General features: G+C 50.9%; 1 protein-coding gene across 16 annotated transcripts in view; it reads left to right on the plus strand.

Moving 5' to 3' along the window:
- Positions 1–22,031, plus strand: part of AGAP1 (ArfGAP with GTPase domain, ankyrin repeat and PH domain 1) — a 540,980-nt gene that overhangs the window by 407,393 nt on the left and 111,556 nt on the right. For 15 of the 16 annotated variants that reach the window (XR_006221027.1, XM_042995745.1, XM_042995748.1 and 12 more), the window contains one exon: positions 5,013–5,174. The exons of the other annotated variant lie outside the window; for it this stretch is intronic. Coding sequence is in view for 14 of the 15 variants with exons in the window: in XM_042995745.1 (XP_042851679.1) it covers positions 5,013–5,174 (162 nt within the window). In the remaining variant the exon portion in view is untranslated. The remainder of the gene's footprint in view (positions 1–5,012; positions 5,175–22,031) is intronic. 16 annotated transcript variants of the gene reach the window in all.

Below are 22,031 nucleotides of genomic sequence, written 5' to 3' on the forward strand. Positions count from 1 at the left end.
CACGTTTGATGCGGCCCGGGGAGGGTAGGAAAGGCTGGGGGCCAAGTCACTCCAGCGGCAAAATGGGGTGGAATCCAGCTCCCAGCTGCAGGGAGGTCCCAGGTCCACCAGGGACCGGCACAGGAAGGGGAATGCTCACTTGCGATTGCTGCTTTTTGGGGATTTTTCTTTTGTCTTCAGCAAAATGAAAAATGCTGTCTCTGTGGGGGATGGAGTGAGGTGTGGGGCATTTAAGGAGAATGGAGAAGGTGTGTTACAGCCTCTTGCAGAGCAGGGAGTGGCTTTATTCAGTTTCCTGGTGCATCCCAGGGCAGGCCAGAGGTCTGGCCTCCCGTCCAGCCTGGCCCAGTTTGGGGGTCGTAAAGATAGGGGAGGCCAGTGGGTGTGAGGCTGTTTCCTCCCTCCCCCCCTCCCCACGGGGCCTGAGTACAGGTGCTGAGCCAGGTGCAGGGTGGAAACTAGCAGACAAGTCGGGCTAAGGGTCAGGAAAGGCAGAGGGAGGAGAGTGTCACCAGCATAACCCTCAGAGTGTGGGTCCCGGTGTAAGTGAGCTGGGAAGACAAAAATAAGACCCAGAACAGCCGGCTCGTGGTGGTGGGTCTGGGTTAGAACCATGAGGGCTGGATGGAAGGAAAGAGCTTAGCAAGGGGGAGGCTCGAGAGGCCGGGCCGCTGCAGTGGGGGGGCACCTTGGAAGATCTGGATGGCATCACTCGTGAGGATGGGGTGAGCGGCTGCCGGGCAGTCCGTGAGCCAAGGGGCATAAGCCAGGGGTCGGCGTGGCGGGTGTGAGCGGAACCGTCCAGGGAATGGCGTCTAGGAGGCCGGGGCTGGAGGAAGAGTGGCTTGCAAGCCGCACCTGTGTGCCCGGTTGGGGGGGTGGGGGGGGGCTACCAGTGCCGTCACCTGAGAGGTGTGTCCCCAGGGGAGAGCCAGGTCCTACCAGCTGAAGCGAGCGTCCTGAGGAGTTTGCTCGTGCGAGGGAGTTTGCACGGACAGCCCGTAAGTCCCGGACGAGTCTGAGAGGGCGATGAAGAACAAAAGCGCAGTTCTGATTCCGCACTTGTCTCACCATGGCCGTTTTAGAGCAGGCGGGTTTTTGTGGCGGGAGCCGTCTTTTGTGTCCTGGCGCATTCTTCAGCGTCTCTGGCTTCTCCCTAGTCTGTGCCTGTAGCGCCTCCACCTGTCCCTGTCGAGAACCCAAAGTGTCTGCGGGCGTGACCAGATGTCCCTGGGCAGGGGTTTCCGATGGAGAGCCAGTGGCTTAGCGGAAACAGGGAGCCACAGGCGGATGACGCGCTGGCCTTGAAGCTTCCCCGTGGAAGAGAAGGCTTGCGGTAAAGGCTGCCGCTGGTCCCTCGGGGGAGGGTGGGTGTCACGCCTGGCGTGCGTCTCCTTCTCAAGACTGCCGCTCAGCTACTTGCTCCAAGCGAGTCAGCCCGAGATTTCTCCCTGAGTTCCAGATATCCCAAGATGCCCAGATAACTCGGTAATGAGACCGCCGTGTGCCTGGCAATGATCTCTAGGAACAGTTTTCTGAATCTGGAATGGAGGGGGATCCCTAGAAACAGACGCCTGTCGTTTTGTTCCACGGGAGGGTGAGTTATGACCAATATACCCGTGAGCGCAAGGTCATTCCCAAGTAGGGTTCTAAAGTACACTGTGAGAGGGGCACCTGGGTGGCTCAGTTGGTTGAGCGTCAGCCTCTTGATTTGGGCTCAGGTCATGATCTCGAGGTTCCTGGCATCGAGCCCTGCGTTGGGCTCTGCGCAGATAGCACGGAGCCTGCTCAGGATTTTCTCTCTCTCTCTCTCTCTCTCTCTCTCTCTCTCAAAATAAATAAAACATTAAAAATAAACAGATTGTTAGAGAAGTGCTTTGTATATATATAGAAAAGGGAACAGCAATTTAATTAAGCAGAATAGTTCGTTGAGGAGAAAAAACATTACATAGATTTCCCTTTGTTTTAAAATTGTCAAAAACATGACTAGGTTGGACGCCCACCTACAGCCACTCTTGTATTTGACAAGAGTGTTTGGTGGTTTATCAGCAAGTCTGAGGATCCGGGAGCTGGCTTCACAGGTGACCTGCCGTACCCGGGTCTCGTTCGCCGGTCTCCCTGGTGCTTCCAGGTGTGGATTACCGCCTCTGAAATTTGGGGCTCGGTTTGGACCCCTCCCTCTTTAATGTCTTCTCTGTCGCCTTGGGTGGATGTACGAAGTTGTGTGCTCGAGGCAGCGAGGAGTAAATAGGCAAGGCAGTCGTGAAGGATAGTGATGTGCAGGGCCCTGCCCTACCCTGTGAGGAACCAGGATGGCCCAGCCGTCGCATTCCAGATCACACGCTGCTGCCATAGAGACAGAGGGGCAGAATGTTGGAAGAGCCTAGAGAGCCCAGAAATAGATCCACCACACACGTATGGAAGCTGTTCTGTGACCATGCACAACTCGCATGTGTATTCTGAGCATCTGATCCAGAAGTGTTGATGCATGCCTTAAAAAAGAACTGGGGCGGGGGGGGTTGCCTGGGTGGCTCAGGTTGGTTGAGAGTCCAGCCCTCGGCTGTGATCGTGAGTGTTTGTGAGTTCGAGCCCCACGTCAGGTTCCGTGCTGCCAGTGCAGAGCCTGCTTGGGATTCTCTCTCTCTCTGCCCTTCCCCAACACGCTCGCTCTCTCTCTCTCACTCTCTCTCTCTCAAATAAACAAATAAATAAACTTGAAAAGAAAAAGAGAATGGGAGGGACCTGGGGCAGCCGCTCCACGCTCAGTATCACATGGGGGCAACGGGCGTCTAACTGCCCTAGGGAACGGGCGTGCCACTTAGATGCAGGTAACTGACAGCCGTCCACGTGCAGAAAGCCCGTCTTCGGGGTCAGTGGTTCAGGGATGAGAAATGGTAGTTTGGGAGAGAGCGTCACAGCAGTGGGGGCGACATGTGGGTTGGAACGCACAGTTGGGAATGGAAATGGTGCGCTGAGTTGAGTGGGTGCCCAAGGGCCAGAGTGAAATAGGAAAAGGGCAGTCGTCATTGCCTGTTTTCCTCATCCACCTCCAGGATGGGTAGTGGGGACGGCCATTGTGACAACTGTGCTCCTATTGTGGGGACGGTCATTGTGACAACTGTGCTCCTATTGTGGGGACGGTCATGGCGACAACTGTGCTCCCGTGCCTGACACAGGGTAGACTCTTAACCCTTAATGGTCGGAGAGTGAATGAAGACTTTTGAAATCTGGGAGGAAAATAGGTGAGATGGACAGAAATTAAATCATGATAAGGTGTGAGTGTGGAAAAGGGTTGGACCAGCTTTGGGAGGCTTAGAGCCTCCTAGAGGCTTTCGGACCAGCTAACGCTCTTGTCCCAACACCCCTTAGCAGCACCAGGCGGACCCCGACCTCTCTGAAATTGTGTGCAACGTGTTAATTAGAATAGCCTTTTTTTCTGGGATATTTACAGTTTTCATCTGCTATCCAGTGGGCTCTAGTATTTTTAAAATATGTAGAATTGCTGCTTTTAGAAGATGACTATTGTAGAAAAAAGTCTGGGAAAAGAAGGCAGAACGCCCGAAGAAAAGAGACACATCAGCTGCTCCGTCCAGGCCAGGGGGGCAAGGACGGGACCGAGGGCAACTGTGGCTTACATGGAGAGCAGGGGCGAGCTCGAAAGGCCATACCAAAAAGAAATGGTGACTTTGTGAATAGAGACTCCTCTTCTAGCCCCAGCCTTCTCAAGCCTGTGTCCCTCACCCAAAACAGGGACAGAAGCAGCCAAGAGGGGACTCAGGCCTGCTTGCTACTCCTTGGGCAAAGTTACCCAGTGAGGTTTACCAGATGTCTGGCCTGGGAGGGCAAGTAGAGGGAAGTCAGTTTGGGGGGAGGGCAGATCCCTGAGACACCCAGTTGTCACTCTTCCTGAGACTCCTTAAAATGGTTACCAGTGTCTCAGTGGACCCTGTTGACCAGTCTCCGGGGTCTCGTGCCATCAGATGTTCCCAGGTTATCCTGCGGGAACTTTGGGGTGGCCCAGCCTCCGTGCAGCCCTGCTCCTTTTCATGATACTTTACCACCTTGTAATGTATCTGGGGAGGGACTCTTTTTCTGTCTTTCTCAGTGACGGATCCCAAGCTTCTACAAACATGGCCCACAGTCGGTGCGCAAAACGTACTAGTTGAACAAATTAAGTACTTTGCAGCGAACTTTCTGTCTTTTGAGCTACCGAGATGCTGAATCATGAATCCTTCAGGCTTTGTGGGTGTTTGGTTGGTGTTTCTACATCACTTTTTCAAAGCACTTTCTCCTTCTGGTTGAATTACATGTTCATTCCCTGAACAAAGAGAACTACTCTGCTGTTCTCTCTGATAAAGAGGAAAATGGACATAAGAAATTGAGTTTCCCCTATAGTGAATTATCGCATCTGGGCACTGGTTTTAAAATTGTATAAATAGCTTCAGTGGATCAAGAATCAGCGGGCCCGCCGTGGTGGGAGAGTGAGGTGGCGTGCCATTTCTCGATAATAATAAACGGGTGCCGCAGTCGTGTTAATGTTGAGGGTGGAAGTTACGAGAATCTGGAATCCCTCCGTCCTGTGTGCACGCACAGAACCAGACCCACCCACGAGGACGCCTTCTGTGCATTCTTGTACATCTCTAAATTACTTTTAACGTATCGGTGTAATTATGGGAAGAGAAAAATAAACTAATGAAACGCATGAACTCCCCACTTTCCTTTTCCAGGACACCAGTCGGGCAAAGTAGAGAACTTTAAGTTCTCCACAGCCTACAGATGATCCAGAAATAAAGGCCTTTTTTTTGAATGGCAGGCGGTACATGAGAGCAGGTGGCCCCGTGACGTTTGAATACTGGACGCTCTGGGCCTCCAGCCCGGGGATCTCACATTAGCGTAGTACCTGTGGGGCCTGATATGATCTTGGAGGAACATTGCTTTCATATTTTTGCAAAGCCTGCCTTTTTCCGCGTGTTAACTTTTGCGTTCTTTTGCCTTTTCCGGTCTGATGGCAGACACGGGGCTGGGCGACTCCGTGTGCTCCAGCCCAAGTATCTCCAGCACCACCAGCCCCAAGCTCGACCCGCCCCCCTCCCCTCACGCCAACAGAAAGAAGCACCGAAGGAAGAAAAGTACCAGCAACTTCAAAGCCGATGGTCTCTCCAGCACTGCTGAAGGTAAGGCTTCCCGGGGACTCCAGGGTGAGAGTCTGCATTTCGGAAAATTAAGTTTTCTTTTCCAAATGGGCGAAGTCGCATACCCTCAGAACCACAGATGCCGAGCAGCGCGGGTCACCGCGTGTGCTCTCAGGGCACTAGTGGGGCCCTTGGAAGCTTCTCGTCGCTGACTGATTCTCGAGAGTTTTCAGCCAAATCGGTTGTCTTACCTCCTGGCAGGCCTCGGGTGTGAGGCAACTCTGGTCTCCCTGTCACACGCCTGGCCGGGTTCTCCGTCTTGCCCTCCCTCCGCACCCTGGGGCGAGCACGTCCACTCCAACTGGGAGGTACGCCATGTTGTTTTATTCCAATAAAGACTGTTGCCTCTCCTACTCTAGGAGTCTTTTCTGATACCGGCTGGTCTCAATCCTTACGAGACAGCTGCCTCAGTTTCCAGCTTTTGGCAACCTGTTATGAATACACGCTCCTCCTGTGAGTGTCTATCCACTCTTTTTGTTTTGTGGCCTCTATTAATATTCCAGCTGTCACGGTTTATCACGGTTTGGCTCGATTCTCCTTTCACTTACGTCAAGTCCTTCATTTTCGTTCTCAGTGATGGCCAGATGTGACCTTTCTGAAGTGGCTCCTTCAGATGGATTTACATGTTGTTATTCCAGGGATACAAAGTGGCGATACACACACGCACATACATCCCATTATGAGAGGCGAAATGAATGCAGTTGTAAGAAAAAACAAGCTGAAGAAATACTTCAAAGGAAAATTAAAATTTCATAGCATTCTTGTTGACCACGAATTGTTACTTGTGGCGCCGTCCATAGTGAAGGGGTCTGTTTTCAACAAGGATTCCACACACACACCAGAAATACTTTTATAACTTCTACTCTTGTTCTTTCCCCATTTCTGCCGTGCTTTTTCTGAATCCTCTGCCTGTTGGTTCGGAGGTACAGTTTGCAGCATTCGAGAAAGTGGCTTATTCCCTCCTAATAGCCAGCGATGAGCCTATAAGCCCACAATGCATCCACTAGTAAGGAAGGAACAGAGTTTATGGTGCACGCGCAGAGTTTGATGTTTACGCGATTCTGGGAGCTGAGTGGCGGTGTGGTTTCTTGCATAATGAGGAGTCAGACGTCCAGAGTGGCCAGTAGCTTGCTCTCATGGCGGCCAAGTAGGGAAGAGCCTGAAAGCCCTTTACGTTTCTTACCGTTTTGCCTGCCCGTTTAGGCTCCCTGCTAACAAGTTCAGCCGATAAAAACCGACTTTTTCCTGTTATGACAAATGAGGATGATTCTGTTCTATCAGCAGTGGTGAAAAATTACGATTGTGGATCACAGCACCCACCCAGACGTTACTGACCTTCCCACTGGAAAAGAATCGGCCCCAGATGCTGAGCCTTGCTGAGACTCTTTCAAACAGCCCTTTGGCAAAGGCCCCCCTCCCCCCCACCCGGCCATAGCCAGGGGCGTGTGGACACGCCCCACCCTAACAGGAGGCTTAGAGCAAAACCAGGAAGAAGCCTGGCCTCTCATGAGGGTGGGTGACGTGTGCCACACATACCCAAGGGCAGAGTAAGATTTGCTTTAGGGAAAGGCTTCCTGTCCGGGTCACAGGTAAACACCTTATTGGGTGTGTCGTGTTTCAGATTGATGACTTTTTTCCAGGAGGGACACTTGGCGGACACTGATTATCAGGTCGACCACACGTCCCACTTTCCAAGTATCCCACCTACCCACCTGACAGAGTGAAAGCCATGCGAATAAGATACAGCCGTAAAGTGAATTAGTAGTTCCATGTTTGATTGGACTCCTGCTTCGAACCAGTGTCCCAGTCAGCCAGTGGGGAATGGAAGGAAGTTTGAGAAGTGTCCACGAGCTTGTCGGACACCTAAGAAGCTTCCAGCCCATTTCGCGCGTTACCAGGGTTGTACCCTGCGCTCTGAGCAATAGCGTGTAATAAGGCTGAGACAGATCCTCGATCCAAAAACAACCACGGACCCTTTCATCAAAAGGCGTTACTGCTGAGGTGATGACACAGACAGAAAGACAGACTTCCAGGCACCACAGGAACACCCAAATTAGAAGTCACAACGGTGTCGAGAGGATAGATGATGAGTAATGGTTGACGTGTGTTCACAAATTGAACACCAACGATCAGAAGGGAAACTGTGCCCCTGACTTCCTAGTTAAGAGATTATTGTACCTGTAACGCCAATGGCCATGACATCTTTTCAGTAGAAAATAAGGCAACAGGTTCTCTATAAAAAGAAAACGTATCATTTTTCCCTAGGAGAGGTTACGCACAAAACAGTAAATGAGTCATTTTTGTGAGACACGCTATATTGCGTTATTTCTAAGGTACGCTTTTTTCCCCACGTTGTAACATCTCTGAAGTCATAATGCAACCTGCAAGTGAGGTCATTTTAGATTCAATGATACACAATATTTTTTTAACAGTCTTAACAAACTAGTAGCTCCTTTAAGTGGTATAAACCGTCTAACTGAACCATCTGTTTTTGAAGTTAAAGCTAGCTGTATTTGTTTGCTTTTTAGAGGGTAGTGTTTAATTTTAATTATATCTCTATAGGGGTGGTGTGGAACCCCAGGGGTCATTGGGGGGGGGGGAGGGCAGTTATCAGGGCCCAGAGGGAGAGCTGTCTGGAAAACGCCTCCGGTCGGGAACAACGACCCTCAGGAGAGGGACGTATGCAGCCTTTGGGGAGGGACCCGAGAGGATCACCCTAACCTCGTTCCTCTCCCTGATTTCTCCGATCCCCTTCCTCCCCGCTTTGACTAAACCCAACTGGAAACCAAAGAGCACCAGTCACATAGGTCCAGGTTCAAGGCAGAGACAGAAAAGGCAGAGACGAGGCAACGGAAGCCAGGGACTCATGCCTCTTACGTGCCTCTTAGGAATCCCTGGGGAAGTCCGTGCCTCTGACTCTTGCAGGAACGTAGGAGACCAGCAGCCTCTTGCGCAGGGGCGTGTGCTGCCCAGCACGTCTCCCGAGGGCCTGACCGAAGCCCGGCCAACGGGGCGGTCGGAGCTTCCTAAACGCACTTCGGTATCATTTCCCAGCCGGGTGCAGGAAGGAGCGTACCACACAGCCTTCGTAGACTCCCAGCCAAGCACAAATATTCTGGTGCCAGATGTTTCTCGACTCGGCGGCGTGTGTGTTCCCAAAGTATGAGCTAAAAGTGTGTATCGTCAGTACTCATGTTGCCGAAGAAGCCAGAAACCCTCTGTCCACACGGGGGCTCTCGGTCTACCTGATAGAAATAAGGACCTCCCTTCTAGCCAGGTTTTTGCAGCATCAGCATTCGTGGTTAGTTATCCTAGTTCTCTTATGCTGAAGAACAACGATTAAACTCCACACTCAGTGGCAGACGATGCTGTACCCAGGGCGCCTGGGTGGCTCAGTCGGTTGAGCGTCTGACTTTGGCTCAGGTCATGATCTCACAGCTCGTGGGTTCGAGCCCCGTGTCGGGCTCTGTGCTGACCGGCTCAGAGCCTGGAGCCTGCCTCGGATTCTTTGTCTCCCTCTCTCTGCCCCTCCTCTGCTCCTTCTGTCTCTCTCTCTCTCTCTCTCTCTCTCTCTCTCTGTCAAAAATAATTTTTTTAAAAAAGGTGCTGTAACCTGTCAAACAGTCATTTACATATATTTATAACTTAAAATGAATGGGGTGAAATCTAGTAAGTGATAGGAGCAGATGCTCTGATCTTCAGAAGTATAAACATAAAACAATTCCTTATCTTTATGTATATTTGGAGTTCCAAATCGCAACTCGATTGTGTATGTATATGCATGATGTATATGATGAGCCCTAGAGCAGGTGTTTGGATGATCAAGCCAGTCACTGGGCTCATGTATAACTATTCGTGTCATTTAAAGAGTCAAAAATTAAAAGCGATCGAGCCCCCTCCTTGTGGCGTGGAGGAAATGTGAGGTACAAGCTAGGGCAGTGTGCTCTTTGTGAGAGTGACACCGTGTCTCACATAAAGCAGAGTACTCCGGGAGGGTGATGGATGCCTGGTTGCTCCCAGTGCTGATAGCTGAGGCTGCTAACTTTGGGCGGGCATAGGACACCTTCTCACTGAGATTAACTGTGAGAAGAGGGAGCCTCTTAGAAGCCAACATCCTCTAACCACCAAAAAAGAGGGGCAGGTGGTTACCACGTTTTTTTAAAAAAAATTCACGTATCCCATCTCGACCCGTACTCCTATTTAATAGACCGTTGGGAACATTGGATATTAAAGTATTGGTGATCTTGATTTTAAATTGGATTTGATTTGCTCAGAATTAATTACATTTCGGAAAACGTTGTACGTTCCGATCCGGGCTCCGTACGCTACAATGGTTATAGAGCGATGAAGGTCAATTCAGATGTGGGCAGGGAGCCCGGGCGTGGGGACAGCCCATGTCACGGAGCGAACCTTTGAAGTGAGTGGGAGAAGAGCTGCAACAAAGGACAGTGGCAGGACAGACACGAACTATGTTCACATAATGGAAGGGACCCTTGGCTGGCCCAGGAGTAGATTTCTTTGGGGCCGCCGGGCGGAAGCTTCCGGAAGCTGGATTTTGGTTCAGATATTAAAAGGGAAACTTTGTGAGAGTCAGGGCTGCCCTGAGAGGTGGGGGCACCATCCCCCGCAGTGGGCACCGCACTGGCTGTAGTGGATTCCGGGCTCTAGAAGGACGCCCCGGGCTCGACAGAACCAAGCTGGAGGGCACGTGCCCAGAAACCCCTGGGCAGCGGGAACCACGCAGACCGTTAACGACTTGCCGTCTTTTGGCACCGTCTTTGAATGGCGATCCTGCCTTGGCCACTTCGTACCCGGGGTCCAGTGGGGACTCACCATCACTGAAACGAAACCGTGGACCCCACGGTCTCGTTCTCTGGTGCCAGCTCTGGTGGTTCTCGTTAGTTTTGCAACATGCATGCAAGTTTGCATCAAGTGCTAATTTCCCTGTTTCCCCAGCGAAAAGGTGGAAGGAGAGAGAGGTTAAGTGGCTTTCTTGTGCAGGGTCAGGTTGCTGGTAGGTGACAGAACTGTCTCTTGATTCTCTGCCTCAAACTCTTTCCACCAGGCAAAAAGCAGGTCTTTGAGGTATGTGGAGCGGCTTTTGAATCTAGGAGTGGGGCAGACAGAGTCGCTTCCTCGACATTTCTTAGATTCCACGTAAAGATCCTTTCATATGGACCGTGACATCCAGAAGTTGCGTAGCAAAGACCTTCCTTTAAAAACTCAGAGCCAGTCTGGATTTGCCCAATCTTAGTATACAGGAGGGTATGCAGAAATCCTGACGGGTGTCTTTCCCCCTTGGGTTCGCCGCGCTCTGTTCTGAAAGTCTCAGAAGAGAATTTATTTTATCCCTTGGTTGTTCATTCTGGGTCTTTATAGAACCATCGTGTGGTTGATCCTGGATGGATACTGAAATATTATCTTGTGGAGGAAAAGTCACAACGGCCTGTCTCCGTTTAGGATAATTAAAAAAAAAAAAAGAAAGAAAAGCCGTCACAGCTGCATTCGCTGAGCAATCGGAAGCGAGGCCCGAGCCTGTGTACAAATCTCATTAACTCTAAGTTGCAAAGGTCGGGCCAGACCGAGTTTTCCTTCCCTCTCTCACAGAAGAACCTGACATGGTGAGTCATTTTATTCTTCATCAAATACCAAGCAGCCAGCAGCAAGGAAGCACTGTGTGTTGGGCTCCATGAGACCCACGAGAAGTGAAACTCAGTTCCTCCCTCCCCTCTCTCTCCCTCCAGTCCTTTAGAGCCTTAACTTGAAGATAACATTACACAAGAGACCGGCTACCTTTTAAACCCATCTTTAAAGAAGCCTGGGTAGGGGCGCCCGGGTGGCTCAGTCGATTAAGCGACCGACTCTTGATTTTGGCTCAGGCCATGATCCAGTGGTTTGTGACTTCAATCCCTGCATCAGGCTCTGCTCTGACAGCTGATAATAGCGTGGAGCCTGCTTGGGACTCTCTCTCTGCCTCTCTCTGCCCCTCCCCTGCTCAGCCTCTCTCCCTGCCTCTCTCTCAAAATAAAGAAATAAAAAAATTTTTTTAATTAAAAAGAAAAAAAGAGGCCTGGGTAGTTCCGAAGCGGTACAAAATAGCGAAGTTAGGAAAAGGTAATGTGCTGTAGAGCTTAGTTTTACCTTCTGCAGATTGGGTACCCGTGATTCCTTCATCTAATAAAGTGCTGCAGAAAGCATCACCTTTTCATCAAATATCCTCTGTTCACAACAACTTAAAGCCCCACCGGTGATGATCGGATTTGGCGCAAAACGGACTTTGGCCTTCACTGAGCTACTCCTAAGAGGACGGGTGTGGCCGTACCTGACCAGTTACCTTTTACCTCAGGAAAAAAATTGTTTTTCTTCAGTAGCTGAGGTTTTGGAAGGCACTTTGGAGAGAAGATAAAGAACTGTGCACGAGCCTTGTCCAGGCTTCTTCCTGGATACTTAGAATTACCAGAAAGCAGTACCCAGGTGCGTGAAAGCTCGCTTAGCCTGTGACCAGCGGGCTGCGTTGACTGTCCCGCAGTTTGGGGCATTGCGGGGCCATTGGGGGCGCCTGGCACCTCGTGACTGGGGGGAAGTCTGTTTCTTTTGTCACAGAAGTGTCTCGTCCCCATGACATCCTCACTCTTCCTCTCTCCTTGGCCACAGCCAGCCACTCCTTGTCACCTGCGATGGCACACACGGCCGGCATGGGGTCAGGGCCGAGGAAGTGGTTCACGCCTTGCTTCCTGTCCGCAGGGTTTTCTCATTTAATTTCGTGTTGTCTCGAGGTCACTGGAGGGGGAGGGAGGGGAGGTTTATGAAAGCCACGCAGGCATTACTGTCACACGTCACGTTGGGTTTGCGCCTGTTAACCTTCAGGAACATTCCCGCAGCCCCCCTCATGTCCGCTCCTTCTTTTAAGTGTGGCCGCCACCTTGCGTAAAAGGAGAAGGCACGAGAAGCCCCCATAAACGCCAGCGATCTTCTGTCACGATAAGGACTTCCTGATGGAACTTTCTCATTACTTAAACTGGTTTAGTGCCTCCGAGTCGTTGAGTTGAGCAGCTGATCAGACTGAACGTGGAAAAGCCAAGCATTCAAACTTCTTCCGGGAAGACACTCCTAAAATACAGTAACTCGGACAGGGGAGCCAGGGTGGCTGTGTTTCGTCGCCCTCGAGCCGGAAGTTAGAGGAGACGCCACATACTCGGAGGGACTTGTTACTCCCCACAAACCGGATTGTTTTACCAAAGAGAGTTCTCAGGTCGTAACCCCGGCTCCCACGAGAACAGACTTTCTGGAACGGAGTAGCTGTGGGCTCACTCTAGACATTGACGTTACAGATGGGGCACAGTGGACTCAAAAGCCATCCTGCAGGGCACAGACCTCCCAACACACACGAGCCGGAGGCACACACGGATCCTTTGTGGAAGCCGGCGGGTCGGAAATAAACAAAGATGAGTCGACCACAGCAGGAAGAGCCAGAACAGAGGATCCCCATCATGATGCGCTGACAACAAGAGAAGCATTTTTGATCATGTTTTTTTTTTCAAGTACACACAAACCAAAGAGTTAGATTCAGTGCCTGGAAGTGCATTGATCCCCTGCTGCACGGCCAGAGCTATGCCTGGTGCTGATGTAAAAGTGAGTGGGGTGGCCCCTGCCTTCAGGATGCCCACTGTCAGGTGCAGGTGGCGTGTGCACGTCCGGAAGCCAGCCGTGGCCCCCGAGCAGCCCATCCAGGAGCCCAAGGCACCCGGCGCCTTGGGGCCCCCAAGGGAGGCTCGGCGGCAGAGGTGAGCCGTTCATCCGCCTCCCGCCGCGTAGAGAACCATCTGCTGCTCCAGAAAAGGAGGGGGAATACGAATAGCGGATACGTGATAAATCTTGTTATGAGGCACTTTGGGGGTCCAGGCGTCGCAAGGAGACTCCTCATGGGACAGGACAGCTGGACCTCCCCCGTCTCCTGCCACCCACGAGCACGGGCTCCCCTGTGAGAAGCACGAACTCCTTTCAAGGTCCCTGTCCTAAAATACAGGCGCGTGACCGACCTCAGTGCCTCTTCTTTTCCCCAAACTTAGGGGTGCTGGCGTGCAGTGGGGTTCAGTCGGCGGGAGCCGCCCACGGCCTCCAGCATCCATCAGTCGATCGGGAGACCGCGTGTTTCCTTCTGGGCACCCTGGGGTTGGAATGCTGCGGAGATTTGGGACGCCGGGTCACGTGACCCTTCGGTGGGTGTCAGGATAACCCCTCGAAGTCCTTTGCTTAATGTTCTCAGGACGTTAGAGCTGTCAGGGCCTTCGATTGTCGCTTAGGTCTGCGACAGAACTGAGACCACAGTGTGATGCACTGTGCTTCCTGAGCTGGGCAGAGTCAGCACTGCTCAGCCCGGGTGATCCTTCTCGGTTGTCCGGGCACTCTACGCTTTCGCTTTGCCGCGTGTATCTTGCCACAAAGAGCACGGGCTGCCAACTGAAACTGATGTTCAGAAGAAAGAGGTGATGACGTGTGTGCAACTCCCGTGTCTCGGCCTCGTGGGGGCCGCAGACGTCGGTGCGTTCCGCATTAGATGCTTACACCCAGGGGACTTGGGGACGTGGTGGCGCCTGTGGGGTTTCTGTGTCAGAGGTTGGAGCGCAGTTCGCGGCGTCTTCCCTCCCGGAGCTGGCAACGATGGAACCCATGTGTCCAGAGGACTTCGTTCCCGAGGATGTAAAACAAAACAGAATAAAGGTGGCGATTAAACCTAAAACTTAGTCTACGTAAAGACAAGTTGGGGGGTGCCTGGGTGGTTCAGTCGTTTAAGCCTCTGGCCTCAGCTTGGATCATGATCTCCTGGTTCGTGAGTTTGAGCCCCGCGTCGGGCTCTGTGCTGACCGCTCAGAGCCTGGAGCTGCTTCAGACCCTGTGTCTCCCTCTCTGCCCCTCCCCTGCTCACACTCTGTCTCTTTCTCTCTCTCTCTCTCTCAAAAATAAATAAGCACTTAAAATAAATTTTTTTAAAGGCAACTTAGTAAACGGGAAGTATAAATAAAATGCGCATACACCTTGTATCTTAGTCCACGGGGGCCGCCAGGACAAGATAACACAGACTGGCGGCTTGGGGGGTAGGGATCATTTCTCTCAATGCTGGAGGCTGCAGTCCAGGAGCGGAGTGAGGCCCCTCTAGTTCCTGGGGAGGACCTGATTCCCGGCTTTTCGCCGTGTCTTTGTGGCCTTTCCTCCTTGTGGCTCGGGCTTCCTCTTTGTAGGAGGCCACTCCCTGCATCCCGAGGGCCCCGCACTCTCCACATTAACCCTCGTCACCTCCCCAAGCCTCCGTCTCCAGAAGCATAGCCTTCAGAAGAATTTTGGAAGGGCACAGACATTCAGCCTGTACAGCCTTGTAACCTTCTGTTCCTTGTGACTGACTGTGGGTTGACTGTGCCCCGTCGTGCCATTTAAAGAAGGTGTTTCATGGACTCGGTGAGTCCGGTTGGAAACGGGTCTGCCGTCCCCGGGGCCTCGGACCCTTGTCAGGACACGTCGTTAATCCTGAAGGAAGGAACCCAGCATTGATTCACCGTCTGCTCTTCAACACGTGTTACGTCATCGCGGCCTTCAAACGCCCCGGTGGTGTTGGCCGGCGGGACGGGTGCCTCCATTTTCGCGGGTGAAGGAAAAGGTTCAGTGAAGTAATTGCCCAGGATCTGAAGGTGACGGGAATCCGGGGTCTGCCTCGGGCCTCTAGGACGTGTGCTGGGGGCCTGTGCTGTCCATCTGTCCCCAGCACCCCTGCTGTGGCACAAGCTTCTCGGCACACTTGTTTCTTCTCTCTCGTGTGTGCATGCCTGCACGCTCTGGTGCATTCACGTGCAATTTGGCTGTCACTGCTTCAGCTACTTTGCAGGATTAGAGGACAGGCTGTCTCCCGGCGGTGACGAGGGGAAACTTTTTGGAACTTCGGTAGGGACGTGTAACTGCGATGCCATGAACCTGCGTTTTTACGTTCGTCCTGAGGACGGCCCCCTTTTTGGAGGGGGGACGGGGCAGTGAGGCGGTTTGAAGAGGGAGGATGGAAGCTCGTGGATGAAGCCCCCCCCCACCGTCTGCTCGAACCCCGCGTTGCCAATTTATGTATTAATCAAATGTCTGCCTCGCGGGCTCCCCGGGTCTGACCGCGCGCTCCTGCGTTACCGGAATGTGCCAGGGAGGCTCCGGAGCTGGTGTGGTTTGAGGCCAGCTCTGTTTGTTTCGTAATCTGTGCTAATGCATTACCTCCTGCTTTCAACTCCACCCCCTTCGCGTGTCAGCTGCGCCGTGGGCGCCAGGCTCTGAGCTCGGGGTGTCCTCACCAATGAAAGAAGTAGGCACCGCGAGCCCTTCGGCAGGCATGGCCGTTCACACACACACACACACGCGCACACACACACACACACACAACTTATCAAGGGCTCCTTTTGTACTCGGGACATGGAGAAAATTGGCCATTTGTCTGTGGGGTAATGGGCTTTGCTGCAATATGAAAATCTCACAAATGGTTAAATTCAATGTCATTATACCAGAGTTCATGAAAAGTGACAAACTGCACACAGCTTAATTCTATTTAATTTTTTTTTAAGGGGGGAAAAAAGCAAAGGGAAAATGTTTTAGTTTCTCTTAAGCTGATTTCTCTCTGCTTTTCCTTTAAAAGTGCCTTTCTAGTTGCCACACAGTGATGTGATCATTATCTGCCACCTCGTCGCCTTGCTGCCTCTGCGTGCAGTAAAATACAAAAAAAAAAAAAAGAGAGAGAGAGAGAGAGACCAGGGGAGCTTGTGAAGTATGACTTCCTATCCCAAGACTCATTGCCTACGATTCGTAGCGGTTGACAGTAATGATCTTATTACAGTACTCTGGACCTTGAAGAGATTTCATGAGGAGAGAGAAAAGGACAAGCCTCCATGTAATCAAGTGGTGCTGAATATTCCACGCGTTTTTGATCACACACTGATTGGGCACAGTTTTAGCCCATCTTCTAGTCAATTATGCATGGCCCCTGTGCTCCCGGATAGTCAGAAACATTGATGGTGTTGTCTGGGTTTTGGCAGGCAGCCAGGGGTTTGAAGTGCCTTGCACACCATCATCCCAGGATAAGTGCTTTTTAGTTGGAATTGATTACCTTTCTTTGGGTTTTGCTTAATAGCAAAACTGCATTTGGAGAGGGCTTCAGGTGAAAAATGGACGTATTAGCCATTTAGAGCATCTGAACTCCCCGTCAATCTCTGGGCTTCCCTTGTTTCCGTCTAATTTCTGTTTAATGATACAACGTTTGATAATATTTAAGATATTCTGTGTCGTCTGCCTCCAGGCACACATGTTGAGCATGGAAGACAGGTTCGATGACACGGCCAGCGTGTCCGGGCTCCCAGGCTGGTCCAGGTGAGGCTCCGGGCTTCGAGGGGATGGGTCTCCATCTTGGCCGGAAAGCACTAATTACCCAGAGATATTTTCACGGGCAGGGAAATAAGGTAGCAGGCGCAGCCTACAGTTGACCGGCCGGTCGCAAGTAATGTGGGGCGCGCATCGACGCGGCTGGGCCCGGCGTGCTCACTGCCTGGTGCCCAGGAGGGCTGTTAGCACATAGTTCATGCTGTCGTTTCCCTCCCGTTACTGATCTCGAAGCCAAGTGATATGTGAAAAGATGGGATTTCTCCTACCAGAATGATCACCGAATGTTGTCCATTGTGACGCCAACGCAATTAAGCGAATGGTAATATGCATAAGAGAAAATGGTTATAAAATAAACCGGGATTTTTGCTTCCTCGTGTTACACTCTCAATTCAGGTTCTTGGTGGATAGATAGGCTCAGAATCATCGGATAGGGAAACTTCAAAGTTCTTTTTAACATGTGTGCAAGACTGAGAAATCGGACGTGGAAAAGCCAGGGGGTCGGTGTGGGATGCTTCCAGAAATCTATCTTGAATCCACCAAAGGCTCGGTGTTCAGTGGCCCCCAGTCCTTGAGGTGACTGACACCGGAGATGGGAACCATACCGGTTCACCACTGGGTACCTCAGTAACCTGACTTGACTCTTCTTAATTGAGTAAATAGGTAGCTTTGTTCTTTTACTTGGTTTTCATTTAGAGCTTTCTTGCTTTCTGCAGGTGGGAATAATTTTCCTCTTCAGTGGCTCTCTGCAGAAGCCATGATTCACTGTAGGCAAGGTTACTAAACAGCCGTAGGAGAACTTAACAGAATCCCTAACTTCATGTTTTCTGAGCACACAAGTGCGCGCGCGCACACACACACACACACACACACACACACACAGAGGGCTTTTTCCTTTCTCAATATCATGAAAATAAAGTATTTTCTATCAGTGTAGATTTTAGTGATGATTCTTTAAAAGACAAAATCACGAACAAAATCAAAGTTGACCATCTTTTAGCAGCAATAATTGTAGCCGGTGATTGCTTCCTTGCAATGTGTGGGTGATTAAACCCGGTCTGTAGCCTCTCAACCCCCCATGGGATCCTCTGGGTTCACATCCTCCACATCCGTGGCTCTCTAGGACTTCTCCTAAGGAGTAAATTCATATTAAATAAAAGATCTTGTAATAGGCTGTCAGAAGGATATTCCTTAATTTAATCATTTCATATTCAAGCCATTAAAGACTATTGTCATTTTACCCATGGCTGTGTTTCAACAGGTTGACAAAATGTATTTTTACAACTGGAAAATATCAAATCCACAATTAGCAAATAATGCAAGTTTTAAAGGACATAATTTTAGCTGGCATACAGTATGATCTCTTTTCGGCCTCGTAAGTTTACCTGAACAGGTGAATCTAGTACTTATATTTAAAGAGAAAGAGTCAATAAATGTATACAGTTTCACCAGTGAATGCAGACTATGTCTTGTAATTAACATGTAATTTACCCTGAACAGGCCAATCAATTGATGTAAGCAATTTAGAATCATCTACTTTCTTGAATCCTCCTCCCCCACCCCCAGATGTTGATTCTTCTCGCTGTTGGGAGATCAGTCTCTTGAAGCTAGGAGACAAGAAGGAGGGAGGGATTCACCTGCCTGTAGTAACCTTGACCATGTGCCTGGATTGTCAGGAGCCACCACTGGGGTGGGCCTGACCGTTTGGGGCCGTCTTCTTGAACAACTCGTAACAACGAATGTAACCCGTATTGTCACTGGCTCTCGGGGCATGCTAAAGACAGATATTGGCAAATTTCCCCCCAGTTCTGCCATCCGGGGGGAAACGGACATAGCCATGGTTTGGCCATTTTGCTTTGAGCAGCAAAATGGGGGGGGGGAACACCCCCACCATGAGTACTCATGGAAAGGAAACAAAGCCAGCGCTCGGCCGCCGTCTCCTCGAAAAGAGCACCTCCAACCCACACATGGTTCCAAAATGGCGGTGAAGGGGGCCATTGGTCTTCTTGCCTTTGGAACACTTGAAGATGAATATGTTGCTGGTGTCAATAACTCATTCCCTCATCCCCTTTGTTTTCAAGCTTCTTTTATTTATTTTGAGAGCACAAGTGGGGGAGGGGCAGAGAGAGATGGAGAGAGAGAATCCCAAGCAGGCACCACCTCTCTATCAGCGCAGAGCCTGACACAGGGCTTGAACCCACGAACCATGAGATCGTGGCCTGAGCCAAATTCAAGAGTCAGACACTTAACCAACTGAGCCACCCAGATGCCCCAATAACTCATTACCTTCAATTTCTGATCACAACTTCTCAGCTTAGTTGACCCACGGAGGACTCTGTCCCAAGTTCCTTTGCTTGAAGAATTCTAAGACCAGATTTGAGAGCCATTAATGTATAGGCCAAATCTAGTTCCTGGCCTAACTTTGTTTCCAAACCCCAGAGTGTTTCAAATTCCCCCCTCCACACCGTCGACAAGTACCTTATGTGAGTGTGATGGAATGTTCCGTAAGCGCTCAAGGTCTGCGTAGAGGCACTCACCGCTGCGGGGCCGTTTGCAGGTGGTCTCCATGGAAAGGATGGGAGAGGAAGCCTGTGTCAGGGGAAACTTGGGGCTCCCGGGAGGCTGGGGCTGCATGGGGGTGGGACCTAGGGCCCGGCAGGGAAAGCTGGAGCCTCAGCGGAGATGTTGGGGAAGGACCAGGGCCAGGAGGGCGTCCGTCCCAGCAGGGCTGCGTCGCGGGTGACCGACCGGTGGTCACGTCTGTCGCCTTTCCCGTGCCTCCGTTCTTCCCTTCTAGCTCTTGTCTCCATTGTCCCTCATTCTGGCGTCTCCTCTCCTGTTTCTTTCTTTTTCCATCTTCCTCCATCCGGGATTTTCTTGCTGTTTTCTCTCTGTTCCCATCCACACCTTAATCTACTTCTTTTTCTCCCTTGCTTTCTTACTCTCTTTCCTTATGTTTTGCTATGTTTTGAACATTGGTGTTTTTTTTTTTAATTTAAATCCAAATTAGCATATAGTGCAACGATGATTTCAGGAGTAGATTCCTTAGTGCCCCTTACCCGTTTAGCTCATCCCCCTTCCCACAACCCCTCCCGTAACCATCAGTTCATTCTCCATATTTATGAGTCTCTTCTGTTTTGTCCCTCTCCCTGTTTTTATATTATTTTTGTTTCCCTTCCCTTATTATGTTCATTTGTCTTGTCTCTTAAAGTCTTCATATGAGTGAAGTCATATGGTATTTGTCTTTTTCTGACTAATTTTGCGTAGCATAATATCCTCCAGTTCCATCCACGTAGTTGCAAATGGCAAGATCTCATTCATTTTGATTGCCGAATAATACCCCGTTGTATATACTTTTTATTGTGAGAAAATATATAACAGGAAGTTTGTCACATTTGAGGTTACAACTCCCTAACATCGGTTACATTCACAGTGTCGTCCAGCCATCACCACTGGTGATTTCCAGAACTTTATCATGGCCCCAAAAACCTGCATAGCCAAGCCCCGTCCCCCGGCCCCGGGGAATGTCTACCTACTTCCTGGCTCTGCGGATCTGGCCGAGGTAGATGTGTTCTGTCAACAGGTGTCGGTCCTTCGTGACTGGCTGCTTTTACCCAGCGTGTTTCCAAGGCTCAACCAGGCTCTAGGAGGTGGCAGGGCTTGACTCCTTTTTAAGGCTGAGGAATGTTCCGCTGTGTGGACAGACTACATCTTGCTTACCTGTTCAACTGTTGAGGGACACTTGAACCGTTTCCACATTCGCCTGTCGTATAGCATTGCACTAAACATCGGCATAAAATATCAGTCCCTCTTTTCAGTTTTCTTGCAGCGGACATGTAAGAGCACATTTAACTTTTCAAAGAGTAGCCGGATTCCATCTCTTCTTACATTTTGCTGTCTACTTTCCTTTTTTTTCCTCATCTGTAACGTGGATTTGAAGGCTCTCCCACAACTGAGTGCATCAGCTTTTGTTTCTCTTAATTACAAAGATATATATGACTTTGACGTGTTTTAAAATCTTTTCTATTTTACTTTTTTTAAGATTTTTTTTGATGTTGGTTTATTTTTGAGAGAGACAGAGCACGAGTGGGGGAGGGGCCGAGAGGCGGGGGCGGGGGGTGGACAGAGGATCCGAAGCGGGCTCTGCACTGACAGCACAGAGCCTGACGCGGAACCCACGAACCATGAGATCGTGACCTGAGCCAAAGTCAGACGCTTAATCAGCTGATCCATCCAGATGCGCCCCTATTTTCCTTTTTTTAAAAAGCCCTAAATATTTTTAGTTAAAAGCTCCTTTCATTGGTACGTGAGTGTTGATTGACCCCACGCCTGCCTCACAGCTCGGTCACACCCTGCGGGAGATACTCCGCATCTCCCTGAGACCACAGCCTCCTCCCGACCAGTCCGGACTCCTGGAGCCACAGGGCATCGTCCCCAGAGAGCGCACTCCTGTGTCCGCGCTCCTGTCGCACCTGTCCCTTAGTGTGGATGCAGGCATTGCTTCACCGTGAGAGCTCATTTGCAGAGGCCAGCTTTTTCCCTTCTCTACCTGGAGCCTTAAACGCAAGAGATGATTATTCCTCACTTCTGCGGATTCCACTTTGGCGAAGACGAGCTTTGACGCTTCTCTTCCGAATTAGTGACTTCACGGCTATCCGCCTGTGTTTGCCCACCGATCTCGCTGTGGCCGACGCCTCCGTGCTGCGTAGGGTGTCCCTGTGATCACCTGCCCCGTCCTCCTCAGAAGACTCCCCAGCGCGTGATTTCTGCGTGCTTTCTGCCTGGTGCCAGTCACTTAGTTTTCAAGATGACTTTGGGCTGGACAGTGGCGACCTCCTGGGTCCTGTGCGTCTCTGCCTATAGGTCGTTACAAAGTTCAGCGTGGGTTTTCCTGAGCCATGTGTCGGGTTGCCGTGAGCTCCGTGTTTGCGTGTTCCTCTCTGCAGTCGTAGGGCTTTTTATCCTTCTGTCCTTCAGAGTTTGCGTCCCCCGAGGCCTCCTCTCCTCTATCTTTCAAAGAAAACTGTGGGATTATTGTCATTATTAGTAAGAGTGACTGCGAGATGGAGACAATAGCAGGTCTGTACACCGGGTTGTTCCAGCACCCTCCGTTCTGTCCTTGGATTGTAAGAATCTTCACATTCATAGCGAACGCTTACTACCCGTTCGCTACCGAGAGGACGCTGTTCTGTGCTGCTTCCGAGAACCAGAGATCGTCCCATCGGGACCCTGCATCCCACAGGCGCGTGGCCCTTCCGGGACTTTGTAAAGTCACGGGGGCCTGGATTAAATCCAGATCCCTGAAACCGCATCTCAGCTGGTGTGGTGGGTCGGAGACAGAAATGCTGATGGTGACGTCAGGTCCGTAGCTACACCATGACGCATCGAGGGACCTGTGGGCCATCAGAGAGGACACACTGAGCTAAAGGAGCGCGACTTGCA

This window comes from Panthera tigris, chromosome C1, assembly GCF_018350195.1.
Source record: "Panthera tigris isolate Pti1 chromosome C1, P.tigris_Pti1_mat1.1, whole genome shotgun sequence".
Classification (NCBI taxonomy): Eukaryota; Metazoa; Chordata; class Mammalia; order Carnivora; family Felidae; genus Panthera; species Panthera tigris.